Source organism: Aedes albopictus, chromosome 2 (genome assembly GCF_035046485.1).
Source record: "Aedes albopictus strain Foshan chromosome 2, AalbF5, whole genome shotgun sequence".
In the NCBI taxonomy this organism is placed as follows: Eukaryota; Metazoa; Arthropoda; class Insecta; order Diptera; family Culicidae; genus Aedes; species Aedes albopictus.
The window spans coordinates 325,840,840-325,855,914 of record NC_085137.1 but is presented as its reverse complement, the minus strand read 5'-3'; the positions used below and the strand labels follow the sequence as shown (position 1 = coordinate 325,855,914).

Below are 15,075 nucleotides of genomic sequence, written 5' to 3'. Positions count from 1 at the left end.
TTCACGAAAATCTTGTTTATATTATCAATACATATTTACCATCAGGGAAAGAAACACCACATCTTATATATTAATTTTACTAAAAACTACCTACTTGTATTTAAAAGACGAGGACAATATTTTCAATTCATAAGTTTGTTTTCAACTTAAACGGTAGCAACGTGAATATCGCACAGTAATTAATTTAACGAAAACAAATCTGAAAATAATTGTTTGTGGTAATATAGAACACAGGAGCATCGAGTTACCACAGACAAACAGACGTACCACTTGGAACAAAATGCAATAAAAATCATCGTCAAATATGGTGAACTTGATTGACCATGTTCTCAAAAATCGTGAAAGTGAATCTAAAATATTGGCAATTCCCAAAAATTTATATGAAATGATGTTACCTGAACAGAAAAATGAGTAGGCACAGACAAACAGACGTCTCACTCTACTCACTTCTCATCGTTACTATTTTTAACGGTTAGTTTAAATATTTTGTAGTTCGCAAATCGCTCGGTCACGGCGCTTGTTTTTGCTTCTGTTTGACATTTTCTCAGTACCGCCACCTACTGAGTGGTTTGCGTAACACAAACTGGTTAGTATTGGGCGATTGTGTTTCGTGACGATGACTTTAATCGTAGTTTTTCAAAGTGATACGTCTGTTTGTCTGTGGAGTAGGTATTGCTTATGAAATTGAAGTTCAAGAGATAGTAAATTAATAAAATTTATAATGGAAATTTATGTATGCAAATTATGTTGTATTTAGCAGTATATTCATTCCTGCAATATTAAAAATGGAGACAAATCATCAATTTGCTTAATGATGTTGAAATGTGTTCAGTAAAATAATAGAAGCATATTAAAAAAATATATCCTTTCGACGAGTTTGAACAAATATTATAGTAAGGGGGGGGGGGGGGTGGTGAGGGGGGAGTTGCAGATAAGTTGGAGGCTCTTGATAGATAAACAATCCTTTACCAAAATACCTGATTGATAAAACAACACTCTTATATAACATTAAATGGAGGGGGGTCAGATTTGCCTAGAAGGGGGGGGGGGGGGGGTGGGTGCTTCCACTTCCACCTCTCCTATTTTATCTTATTCATGGCAATCTTATTCTAGTTTTGATTTGCATTTGATTTGCCTCAAAAATTAAAAACAAACGTTTGAGTTTATTGTTAAGGAATAAGTAGTTCCTAACAAGGTTAAATACTAGTTACACCTTCCAGATGTGATGAAAATACATAAATTGGACTAATGTTATGCTAATCTTACTAAAATACTTTCAAAAAATGCGAAAAACGCAAAACAATATTTTTGGCCACCACTTTGTATGGAGCCGCCCCATAGTGCATCTAGGGTAAATCGCCAATTGTTACACACTTTAAAAACTCGCCAATTTTTGCACATCTCATAAGCAAAGCATGGAGTGTGCAACAATTAGCAAGTTTTCAAGGTGTGCAGTAATTGACGATTCACCCTAACTAACCGTGACAAAGACCAGCGCTCACGGTTCCTACTCTATATGAGGGCGGTCATGCATATAACTTTCGCTTATAGTATGGTGAATCCGTTAATTTGATACCTATTTGCCACCCAAAAGCGTTTATTGTATTGTATAAAAATATGTTCAATCTTGTTTTGTAATTTTTGAATAGAAAGAAATAAAAAAATTTTTTTGCTTCACGGAGCCGAAATTTTTTGTTTTGTGGTTTTGGTTACCAACTGATTTGTATACAGTCATACCTCGGTATAACGTAGCCTCGATATAACGTAACTTTTTTATGGTGCCAATGTTTTGCTATTTGAATAATAAGCGTGATTCACGGAATAGTCTTTATGATATTACGCTCCTCCTGGAATCAAGTCTGCTAGCCAGTTAAGCGTTATACGAACAACTTCGCAGTTATATGATAGTTTTCGGTGTCATAAATTTTGTTTAGCTGCTAATTGCAACATGTTTACGTTTCACTTAACGAATGAAGTTGAGTAACTGCAACGCCTGACAGATGTCATCAAGCCATCAATTGACGTAAAATGAACTTCATGTGACTGTTCATAGGTCAGAGGAACTTATTCACCTAGCGTGAATGAGGATAAAGCATCAGTTACTTCTGCATTTTGTTATATGAAGATCCTGCTTTTTCTCTTCGTTTAATTCATCCACATTCATTCAATTCCTCCAGCCTATTAGGGCAAACATGGCACATCATTTTGACGTTTGGCGGTGCGATAACTTAAAATTTGTTGAACTTACCGGACTTACAGGTAAAAAGCATTGCAGTTAAACCTTTTCACCGACCGAACGTCTACTGTATGTATTCTTGACATATCATTCCTACTGAAACATAGCCTTCAAACTCTAAAAGACATGACAGTAGACAGAAGTGGAAGCAAATTCGGTTTCATGCGATACTGCGAGTTATAACGCCGGGGCAAGTCCGCCTTGTCTTAGAAGAACCCTGCAGAAAATCGCTTAAGAAATTCTTTGATAAATCCCTAAAGACATTTCTTGATAAATTTCTGGCGAAATTTCGTGATATATCCCCCGGATGAATTTCCACCGAAATATGCAAAGGTATTCTTGGTATAATTCCTAGAGGAATTCATGGAATAATCACATGAAGAATTTATGTAGAAATGCCACATGAAGTACCAGCGGGAATTTCTGGAGGGATTTAAAGCAAACTTCTAGAGCAATCACAGCGAGAATCTATGGAAAAAACGAAATTCCTAAAGCAATCATTAAAAGAAGTGCTTTAAAAGAAAATGAGGCATCCCTGAAGTAATTCAGCTGGGTTTCCTGAAACCAGAAATCTTTGATTGAATCTATGAAGAAATTAATGGTGGTTTTTGCCGAAATCCTAGCATGAGTTTTCGGAAGAATTACCGGTGAAATCCCTGGAAATAAATTACTTATGAGATGTGCAACAATTGGCGAGTTTTTAAGGTGTGTAACAATTGGCGATTTACCGTAGATGATGGATATAGAACACCAAAAAGATAAAGCAGTTGCATGCTTAGTTTTGGTGCCTTGGTCAAAATTGTTCTCAAAACAGGTTCCTTCAAGGCAAAGTCCTGTGGCCACGGGATGGCCAGGGAGGTCACTGGTCCTTTTCATGGTTACTAAGATGATGGAAATGGAAAATCAGGAAGATAGAGCCGTCGCAAGCCTAGTTTTGGCGTCAAAGCCAAAATGTCAACGAAACAGGTTCCTCCAGGGCACATTCCGGTGGCCACGGTTTGGCCAGGGAGGTCACTGATCATTTTCATGGTTACTAAGGACTGTTCATTAAAGAAATAGGACATCTGTTTACCAATAGTTTAGAGTTAAAACTAAACAAAAAAATGTGAATTTATGCTCAGTGTGTAAAAACATTGTTCACTTCGACAATACACTCAAAGAAAACGGAAAAAGTAAGAAATTTCGAGCGATACGTCGTATTAGCTTTGCGACTAGCAAATTAATTCTGCACAAATGGTGTTCCAAAAAGTTGTCGTTTCGAGAATTGACTTACTAATACACTTCCGGGACCGCAATTTTTTAACGCTAAGCAGGGAACAGATGTGCCGGATGATGTAGGGACATCAGAACTGAAAAATTTGGGAAATTTTTTTTGGTGTGGTAAGCCTATTGTTCATGTGGCTTAAAGAGTTCTCCGTATTTTACAACGGAAACAATCAACGGTGAAAATAACAGAAAGGAATGCATCAAAAAACGACTTCTACCCATCTACCGAAAACATACGGATCCTCTTTTGTTTTAGGCGGATCTGGCATCCGCTTATTACGCTTCTTCTACACTAGAGATGCTCAAGACGGAAAAAGTCGACTTTGTCGAAAAATGGCAAAATCCACAAAACTTCTCTGAGCAGCTTCATGTGGAAAGATACCGGACAATAATTAAGCGGCATCTCAAGAAAGATGGAAGAGAAGCAAGCTCTGTTGATTGCTTCAAAAAAAATTGGTCTGCGGCACAACGAAAAGTTACGGAGAAAGTTGTGCAGAATCTTATGGGAGGTATCAAGAGGAAAGTCCGAGCGTTCTTCCGAAAAGCGAAGTAAATGTTCAAACTCACGTGAATTCGGCCACATATATGTTGATTGTCATTTATAAAAAATAAACTTATCAATTTGTTCGAAAATACATATTTTCTATTGAAAAACAGGTGTCCACTTTCTTTAATGAACAGTCCTTAAGATGATGGATATGAAAAATTATGAAGATAGAGCCGTCGCATGCCTTGTTTTGGTGTCATGGTCAAAATGTCCTCGACACAGGTTCCTCCAGGGCACATTCCGGTGGCCACGGGTTGGCCAGAGAGGTCACTCGCAGTTTTTTTTTTCGGTTACAAAGATGATGGATATGGAAAATCATGTAAACAGAGCCGTCGCATGCCTAGTTTTGGTGTCATTGTCAAAATGTCCTCGAAACAGGTTCCTCCAGCGCACATTCCGGTGGCCACGGGTTAGCCAGGGAGGTCACTGGTCATTTTCATGGTTACTAAGATGATGGATATGAAAAATCATGAAAATAGAGCCGTCGCATGCACAGTTTCAGTGTCATGGTCAAAATGTCCTCGAAACAGGTTCCTCCAGGGCACATTTCGGTGGCCACGGGTTGGCCAGGGAGGTCACTGGTAATTTTCATGGTTACTAAAATAATGGATATGGAAAATCATGAAGATAGAGCCGTCGCATGCCTTGTTTTGGTGTCATGGTCAAAATGTCCTCGAAACAGGTTCCTCCAGGGCACATACCGGGGCAATACCGGTGGCCACGGGTTAGCCAGGGAGGTCACTGGTCAATTTCATGGTTACTAAAATAATGGATATGGAAAATCATGAAAATAGAGCCGTCGCATGCCTTGTTTTGGTGTCATGGTCAAAATGTCCTCGAAACAGATTCCTCCAGGGCACATTCCGGTGGCCACGGGTTAACCAGGGAGGTCACTGGTCATTTTCATGGTTACTAAAATAATGGATATGGAAAATCATGAAGATAGAGCCGTCGCATGCCTTGTTTTTGTGTCATGGTCAAAATTTCCTCGAAACAGGTTCCTCCAGGGCACATACCGGTGGCCACGGGTTAGCCAGGGAGGTCACTGGTCATTTTCATGGTTACTAAGATGATGGATATGGAAAATCATGAAAATAGAGCCGTCGCATGCCCAGTTTCAGTGTCATGGTCATAATGTCCTCGAAACAGGTTCCTCCAGGGCACATTTCGGTGGCCACGGGTTGGCCAGGGAGGTCACTGGTAATTTTCATGGTAACTAATATAATGGATATGGAAAATCATGAAGATAGAGCCGTCGCATGCCTTGTTTTGGTGTCATGGTCAAAATGTCCTCGAAACAGATTCCTCCAGGGCACATTCCGGTGGCCACGGGTTAACCAGGGAGGTCACTGGTCATTTTTATGGTTACTAAAATAATGGATATGGAAAATCATGAAGATAGAGCCGTCGCATGCCTTATTTTGGTGTCTTGGTCCAAATGTCCTCGAAACAGGTTCCTTCAGGGCACATTCCGGTGGCCACGGGTTGGCCAGGGAGGTCACTGGTCATTTCATGGTTACTAAGATGATGTACATGAAAAATCATGAAGATAGAGCCGTCGCATGCCTAGTTTTGATGCCATAGCTGAAATGTCCACGAAACAGGTTCCCGCGAGGGCCATTCCGACACCCGGGACAGGACCAGATCGTATTGACCGGTTCCACATGTCCACTATCAGACGTGCATTATCCAGTTGGACATTTTTGTCGAAGACACCAACATTGTATCTAGTAAAGCATATAAACCATAATTGAAAGCGTTTTCCGTGTACTGAGTACACGACGCGACCGCTCGTGTAACGGTCTGGTTCAAAAAAAAGTTACACCAGCGGTCGCGCCGGTGTACTGAGTACACATTTAAAATGTGAGGTTAGAATTACGTGTTTTTCGAGTACTTTCCGTGCATTTTTTCATTTTTTTCTGCCATACTAACAAGAAGAAGAGTGGATCTTGGAATAGGACCAACACCCGGTTTAATTTGGTGCAAATTTCGATTATTTATTTGCATTTTTCTGAGACGCGTGTACTCAGTACACGCAAGCGACTGATGGTGGGTTAATATTAATTATTTATTAAACAATGAAAACAGAAAGATAAAAAAAAAACAGGACACTTTTATTTTCTTAGTGATAAAGAATATCAAACGCAAATTTATACATGACATTTTTCCTTTGAAAGTTTTGATGCACAATCGAAGGCCGCAAGCCTTCGATTTTTTATTTCTCGCACCTGCTTTCTATTTTCTCTGCCTTTAAGCTACTGTACCTTTCCCAATTATTTTACTCACTTTTCCTGCTCCTTCCCGTTTAGATATGCAATGAAGACTTGACGTGTCACAAACTCAATTTATACTCAAATGTATGTCATTACACATGAATGGGCCGTTTAGCCATAGCCTACGGCTCATATAAATGTCTAAAATATTAAAAATTGACTAAAAGTGGTGACCGAAAGTGAATCTATGTAGTTTATGGAAACTTATTATGTGGGTGATAAAAAAAATCTCAAGCAACAGAAAACAACATTCCCTTCGTTAGAAAATAAACTTCTTCTTCTAACTTCTGCAGAAATCCTGTGTCTTGCCAGATCCGCGGCTTTGGGGTTCAGCTACGTCAGGTTTGTTCGGTTCATTTTAATTCTGAATGCTTCCCACTGCGGCTTCGCCAAAGTTTCGAATCCCATCCACTCCGGAAAGCTAAATGGAAGCGCGGTGATGGTTTCCAACATCCAGTGAAGTACTCTTTCACGGGTTGTTACCACCATGGCGGTGCCGGATCCCATTTGTTTCTTGGTTTGCGATGATTCCTCGGCTAATTTCATAGGTGCCGGTGGTGGTATGCCAAGAGCTTCCAGCTTCTGAGTGTGTTGATTACAAATATGCACCAGGAAATTTTCAACCTGCACATACCGTATGCGTGATAATGTTTGCACCATCGTACAAATAAGGTTCCCGTATTCCATATCACACACTGTAGCCTTTGCCCATGTATGTACTTACTTGATACTTGATGGACTACACCTCGTAGCGGTGAGTCTACGCCGAATGAAGTATCCGCCTCCACTGGCCTCGGTCCTGGGCCAAACGCTTCCAGTCGCCCTGAACGTTTAGAGTCCTTAGGTCCTCCTCAACTGCAAAAAGCCAACGTGTGCGCGGCCTCCCACGAAGCCGTCGACCCCTTCCTGGTTCTCTGCTGAATATAATTTTAGCTTGTCGTTCTTCCGCCATACGAGCTACGTGTCCAGCCCACCGCAGCCTGCCGTGTTGTAATCGCTTCACTATATCCATCTCTTTACATACCTGGTACAATTCGTAATTCCTGCGACGCCGCCAGATGCCGTCCTTCAGTTTACCGCCGAGTATTGTTCGCAGCACTTTACATTCGAAGACTCCAAAGGCTCTCCGATCAACTTCTTTTAACGACCTCAGCTGGTTTCGCAGACCGAAAAAGCCCCGATTTGCAGCCGCAATCCGTTTTTTCACTTCGCGGGTAACATCATTATCGCACGTCACTAGAGTACCAAGATAAACAAATTCATCCACAGTTTCAAACTTTTCCCCACCCAGCACCACTTCGTCACCACTACCACGGCCGGACCGACGTTGAGCACCAGCAATCATGTACTTAGTCTTTGTGGTGTTGATCGTAAGTCCAATCCTCGCAGTCTCCCTCTTAAAAGGTACGAACGCCTCTTCCACGGCCCGACGGTCGATTCCGATGATGTCGATATCGTCCGCGAAGCCCAGGAGCATATGCGACTTCGTGACAATGGTTCCGCTCCTGTGCACACCAGCTCTCCTTATCGCTCCTTCCAGTGCTATGTTGAACAGTAAGTTCGAAAGAGCATTACCCTGCTTCAGTCCGTCAAAGGTTACGAACGATGACGAAATTTCATCCGCAACCCGTACACTTGATTTCGATCCGTCAAGCGTCGCACTAATTAGTCTAATCAGCCTCGCTGGAAAACCATGTTCGATCATAATCTGCCATAACTCGTTTCTCTTCACTGAATCGTACGCCGCCTTGAAATCAATAAACAGATGATGGCTCTGCAAGTTGTACTCTCGAAATTTATCGAGAATCTGCCGCAGGGTGAACATCTGGTCCGTCGTTGATCGGCCCTCACGAAATCCTGCCTGATATTCGCCGACGAAGGACTCCTCAAGCGGCCTCAGCCTGTGGAACAGAACTCCGGACAAAATTTTGTACGCTGAATTGAGGAGTGTTATTCCTCTGTAATTCGCGCACTCTAGTCGATGCCCTTTCTTGAAAAGAGGGCAAATGAGACCATCCAACGAACTAGCAGGCAGTTCTTCCTCCTCCCATATCTTCAATATAATACGGTGTAAGAGTTGATACAGCTGCTCACTACCGTGCTTGGGAAGCTCGGCCGGGAGTTCGTCCTTTTCAGCAGCCTTGTTATTCTTCAGTCCCCTAATGGCTGTCTTGACCTCGTCTAGCGTTGGAGGTTCCACAGCTTGTCCGTCGTCGTCGATTCGAACTCTGTCCGTCGCTCTTCCACTCCCACCGTTCAACAATACCTCGAAGTGCTCTCTCCACCTGGCAGTTACCATTGTCTTGTCTGTCAGCAAGTTTCCATTACGGTCGTTGCAGATGACGGGAGAAGGAGCTGTTTTTCTCCACACGCCATTGACAGTTTCGTAAATCTCCGAATATCATTCTGTTGCATACTCTCTTGCGCCTGAGAAATCACATTTTCCTCGTGCTCTTTTTTCTTTTTGAGGTGGATTCGTTTTTCGGCTACTCTTGCTTCCCTATATCGCTCCCTGCTCTGCCGGGTCCCCTACACCAATATCCGGCTTCTGGTAACATTCTTATCGTCCGTTACTCACTCGCACTCCTCATCGAACCTTCCGTTTCTAGGTCGTCTTTGAGCAGTACCTATCACCTCCCGCGCTGCTGTACTCATCGCTCGTCCAACTTCTGGTTATAGTCAGCTACCGTACCGTCTGCTGAAAACCGCTGGATGTTGAAACGCATCGATCGCCGGTTCCTAGAGTCCGACACGGTTGATAACCGAGCTCGAATCTTACTAACTACGAGATAGTGATCTGAGTCGAATGTTGGGACCTCGAAAAGTTCTAACATCAATTACGTCCGAGAAATGCCGGCCATCTACCAGCACATGGTCGATTTGGTTGCAAGTCTCGCCGTTTGGGTGTCTCCAGGTGTGCTGCGGATATCCTTGCGTGCATAGTAGGTGCTACTAATCTCAGGCCGTTGTCATTAGCGACGGAGTGAAGGCTCTCCGTACCGATGATTGGACGGAAAAAGTCCTCTCTTCCGTGCATTGGCGTCACCAATGACAATCTTAACGTCGTGTTTTGGGCATTCTCCATAGGTCTTGTCAAGACATTCATAAAACGCATCCTTCACATCATCGGTTTTCTAATTTGTAGACATTGATCAGGCTGTAGTTGAAAAATTTGCCACGGATCCTCAATACGCAGATCCGCTCGTTGATCGGCTTCCACCTCATAACTAGCTTCATCTGTTTCCTGATCACTATGAATCCGACCGCATGTTCTGCCTTATCGCTGCCGCTGTGGTAGATGTTATATTTGAACGATGTGTTGGCGACGGGATCCACCGCCCTGAATTCACGTTCACCAGTTTTGGGCCTCCACACTTCCTGTACAGCAGCCACGCACACACCAACTTTCTGCAATTCACGAGCCAAAAGGCTCACTCGTCCAGGTTCATTTAAGGTCCTGACGTTCCAGGTACCGAGTTTCCAATCATAGTCCTTATTTCGTTGCCGGGTCGGTTTCCGAGAGTATCGTTCGCATTTCTTACTTAATTTTTCGTAGTGTTGAAAGGCTTCAACAGGCTACCTTAACGGGGTCGCGCTGCCTACATCGCGTTGGTGGGGCTGCCACCTTAGGTATAGCTTCCGGTGGAGGAGCATTTCATACTCAGCCGCTGGATGCCAGAACAGACGCTGTTTAAGCCGCACCTCCTTGGTGAACAGACGCTCGAGACGTAACGCCTGAATCTAGCTGAAGTCAGAAGGACAACAGTTCCCAGGCTGCAGTACCAGCTAAGCATGCAACTCTTAGCTGGCGGTCTTTGTCATCGCTTGACCCGTGGAAGCATATGGTAGGAACTTGTGAGGTTCAGAGTTACGTTGGGCGCTCTCCTTTTCGACTCACCATTTTGCAGCCCAATAATGTGCTGAGCTATCACTGCGCTGCTGACTTCTACTGCTGTTGTAACTTCACTACTGTATAAGTGTACAAAACTAGCTGCCGACAGAGAATCGATTCAAGTCAGACTTCACCCGCTATTCACTTCATCGTTATTGTAGTAATGTGGTAGAGTATAGGGCTCTGACGCAGCGGCTACCGGTTTGTATCTGGTGGGCGGCATTTTTTTTTTGTTCAAACCTTATATTCATTGATTTGATAAAATCATAATTGTCTTATTTGAGCATGCAAGTACCGGCAAGGCTCATTGTAAGCCTCTTAAGCTTAAGATGCTACTCGGAACTTTGTCTGAACTTTCAAGTTCATAGAAGTTCAGTTCAGTAGCATTGTGTTTCAGGCAAGAATGAAATGCCACTTTTTGCAGAAAACAACTGTTCAGTTTTTGCAAAAAAAGGCATTTTAAAAAAAGTTGAAAGTTCAGACAAAGTTCCGATTAGCATCTTAAGCAGCTTTAAAGCTGCTCAAAAGGCTAACAATGAGCCTTGCCGGAACTTGCGTGCGAATTTCCAGCAAGGCTCATCGTTAGCTTCTTAAGCAGCCAGAAAGTTTCATTCGGAACTTTATCTGAACTTCGTGGAACTTGAAAATGCAATGCTCTGGGAAGCGGAACTTGTGGTTATTTGGGCGGACATCTGTTTCTTTCCAAATATACCCATATTACAACTTCATCAACGCCAATCTGGAAATGCCGGGTTCGATTCCCTTTGTGGTCTGGGAACTATTCACGACTTTTCTGGGCATAGTGTATCATTATGCTTTTCTGACTATATACAAATTTATGCAATGACACTATGAAAACCATTAGTTAATAAGTGGAAGTGCACAAAGAACATTCAGTTGAAGAGAGGCACGCCAAGTTCCAGTGGGAACGTAGAGCCATAAAGAAGAAAAATTAGGAAAAAAATACACAATACAGTCTCGATCTTGATGGTGGTCTATCATCTTCACCTATCACCACCATTATACAACATCTTCACGTGATGATTGCAACAAATAGCTGATCTAAGTTGATTATGTTCACCAGACTGATCAGCCCAGTTAAACATTCAGTGTGTCAAGTTCAATATCAAATGCATGCCCTGCCCAGTATGTCAGTTTCGAATGATTCTAGTTCATACGCGGGCCAAGCTAGGATCACACGTACTCGTGCTAAGTAAGTGCACTAGAGCATGAAAAAGCCGGACTTATCGATGAATCTGCTGTTCAACCTGATTCAGTTTTCCATGTAACTAACCAAAGTATTGTTTGCTATAAAACTTGTAGTTATCACTTGCTGAAGAACCAGTACCTGTTTGGGTCTTCAGGTTGTTACTGTCATAGTTCCTAAAATGCTCAAGATAATATTCCTCCTTGGTGCTGTTCTGTTCATTACGGTTGAACCATCTCCTGTAAAACCTAAAACTCTTTATCACACTAAAGTGAAACATGATGGAGGTGGTGAAAAAGTTAAACTAAAGCATCACCATCTGGGTGAAGTGGAAAGTGATCTGGGCTCGGAGCACGTAGATTACTACGACTACCCCATGTACAAATTCGAATACGGTGTCAAAGATATGAAAACAGGCGATCACAAAAGCCAATGGGAGATGCGGGATGGTGATGTCGTGAAAGGTTTGTAGTGTTTTTTTTTAAGCATACCGATTTGTATGAACCATTAACCGCCCCAACAGGATCCTACACCCTGGACGAACCAGACGGCACCCAACGTATCGTGGAATATCGCGCCGACGATAAACACGGATTCGAAGCCATCGTCAAGACCATTGTCCGGCCTCTTCACCGTCATCACCATCTAGCGGAACAGCAGCGGGGTGCGGAAGGCTTGGAAGGACAAGGCCATCATCACCACGTGGGTCAAAGTTATAGCAAATTGAAAAAATACGCCTGACTGAGCAGCAACATAGTTGATCATGATCATCATCGCCTCGGCACGCTGCTGGGGTACACCTAGCAGCAGGTCCTCTGAGTGCGCGCGCGACCAAGGTGTTGCGAATAAATTGCGACTCGATCGTGCCTAAGTGGCAATTTATTTACTTACCACCCCGACGACGGTGGTGTGTCTATTATGTTCAATCGATTTGATGACGTCCATCAGCAGCGGTTGTGGTGGCTGCTTCTGCCGCGAGGAATTCTCCGTTGTGTTTGTTCAACATAGGCGCGAGTGAGCGCTGCATCATGGCAGATGGGTAGAAGAATTATTTATGGAGAGTTGTTTGAATTAAATAATCGCGATATCTCGATCTGTAGAAAATTATAGAGCGCATGCATCAACAAAGGTGTAGTGTTGGTGCACTTTAACATTGATTTTTTTTTCAACTAAGACACCTTTCAGGAGAGAGGGCAGTATTTAAAATAATTGCGCGAAAATCTCATACAACAATTTTAAAACCTACTTAACATTACATTATTCTTTCCTTTGCAATGTCTGATTTTGCTATACATATTCATAAAGAAATTTCAAGTCTGATTAAATTTCAACTTTTGGTTTTACAACTATTGATGCACATACGTCATGTTGCATTCATTCACATAGGTGACGCGTAAAACAGGTGCCGCTAAAGTCCTCAGCCGCTACCCAGCAACTCCTAGTCATACCCCACGTGGAACCCACCGGGCTCCAGCCTAAGCGTCTAGTCCCCTTTTAAGGAGCGGCTGATCAATGTTCGAGTACCCGATGCTCAACTACCTGACTCTGATGCTCAACAGTGCACTAAGGTACATACTCCAAAAAGTTAAGGGAGTGATGTAACGCTCTACGATCGACGTGAAACTGGCGATCTCTCAAACTCATTTATAGTAGATACATATACTTATCTACTGAAAAGTTCCTAAATTCGGCATAGTAGAGTTGAAAATGGTGTTTTTTTTTTACTTTAAAGCCATAGGGGGAAATCTGTTCAACAGACACCCTAGCAGGAAGGTTAGGGTAGTGTGGGGTTGAGAGCGTCTTCTACAACAAAAGTAAAACGCAGGATTACTCTCTCCTCGACCCACTAAACACATTCCTATGGTCGCCAAACCCTCCGGAACCACTAAGAAGGCATTGAGGGGCTAGTGCAAATCGCACCCTCAAGGTTAGCTGCGTAGCCTACAACAACGAACATCGATGACTCGCTCTGGAGAGTCCATCAAGATAGCATGCTGGCGCTTAGCCAGTTTCCCGAGTGGTCCTCACCACTCCCTTTGTCCTCGGAAGGCGGGCAGGATCAACCCCGCCCGCGCCCAACTGCTTAGCTGACATCAAGAACTGATGGCCACGTGCAACCCGATCTGACCTGCCCGTAAGGAAGGGTATCACTACCCTTCAGACCCTATCAGATGCACCAGAAGGTTGCAGACAGCAGGAACTCCACCTGCCCCGGCCCTTACCGGGGACCCCATTCCAACCGCGGGCTCAGATCCAACCCAGTACACCGACGCCACGACAGCACCGCTACCGGGACTTCCTCTCCGCGGCCGCTATAAGGATCGATTGCGACCGCAGGGCACCGGTATGATCTACGAAGCCGACTCCGAACCCCTGAACCACCTCGTGTACCGCATTAGCCATTCTCCTCGTCCACGCGCCACCTTCTCTGCAGCTCCCAGCCGATGTGGTTAATAGCCGTTGAAATGGCATTCCAGCCAAACTCATCCCTACACATCCTCTTGGACAAACAAGATTGTCCGGAGTTGTGTCCTCTCCACATGTGGCAAACATGCTGTCACGCATTGTGCGAAACGCGGGCACACGAACAAAATGTGTTCCGCCGTTTCCTCTAAACCAGCACAAACTGGGCATTCCGGAGAATCCGCATGCCCGAAACGGTGTAGATACTGTCGGAAGCAACCATGACCTGAGTGGACCTGTGTCAGGTGGAATGTTACTTCCCCATGGCGCCTATTAATCCAACTATCTACCCTCGGAATCAACCTATGAGTCCACCTTCCTTTGGTGGAACTGTCCAACGCGCGCTGCCATTTGACCATAGATGCCATCCTGGCAATCCTGCGTATGCCTCTTATGCCGCGCATTTTGAAGCACTCCATATCCTCACAGATACGGCCGAGCGTTACGGCCCATACAAAAAATATAAGTTTTTAATACAAAAAAAGCGTTACGGAGGGGGGGGGGAGTCGAAAAATGTCAATACTAGCGTTACGTAATAAATGAATGCTGCCTGAGGATGCCGATGGGCACCATACCAGTGGTGACGCAGAGAGCGTTGTGTGACATGGTACGGTACGCGCTCGCAACCCTCAGGCACATAAGCTTGTTAGTACTTTCCAGTTTACAACGGAAGCATTCAGTTCTTATCGCAGTGCCCTACGTCGGGCCGCCATTCTTTAGTATGGACGTAGCGACGCTAGCCAGAAGCTTGCGCTTACTAGCGTACACCGCAGAGCTATTGGACAGTGCTGCAATAGCTGTGGGGGCTTTTTTACAGGCAAAATCGACGTGGCTACCGAAGGTAAGCTTATCGTCCATCATTATGCCCAAGTGTTTGACGGAGCGCTCCGATTGTTCACAACCGTCACCTTAGTTTTGTTGTGACCCAGCTCCTGTTTCCTAAACCTCATCCCCGCCTCCACAACCTTGATCGAGTGATCGGTAGTCAACTTCACCTCTTTGATCGTCTCACCGTAGACTTTGAGCGTTATGTCGTCGGCAAATCCGACAACTCCCACTGGGTACTCTAACCTCAACACCTCGTCGTACATGACATTCCATAACACCGGACCCAGGATGGAACCTTGCGAGAATCCTGAGGCTATGTGAAAGCACTTCCGACCCACCTCTGTGTCGTAAACTAGTACTCGA

At 44.0% G+C, this 15,075-nt stretch overlaps 1 protein-coding gene across 1 annotated transcript; it reads left to right on the top strand.

The window, feature by feature from the left end:
* Window positions 1-11,578: 11,578 nt before the first annotated feature.
* On the top strand, window positions 11,579-12,379 carry LOC109404327 (adult-specific cuticular protein ACP-22-like). The gene is made up of 2 exons (XM_019677157.3): window positions 11,579-11,885; window positions 11,945-12,379. Exons 1-2 carry the CDS (start codon window positions 11,603-11,605, stop codon window positions 12,160-12,162), a joined length of 501 nt encoding a protein of 166 aa, XP_019532702.3. The 5' UTR covers window positions 11,579-11,602; the 3' UTR covers window positions 12,163-12,379.
* The last annotated feature ends 2,696 nt before the right edge of the window (window positions 12,380-15,075 follow it).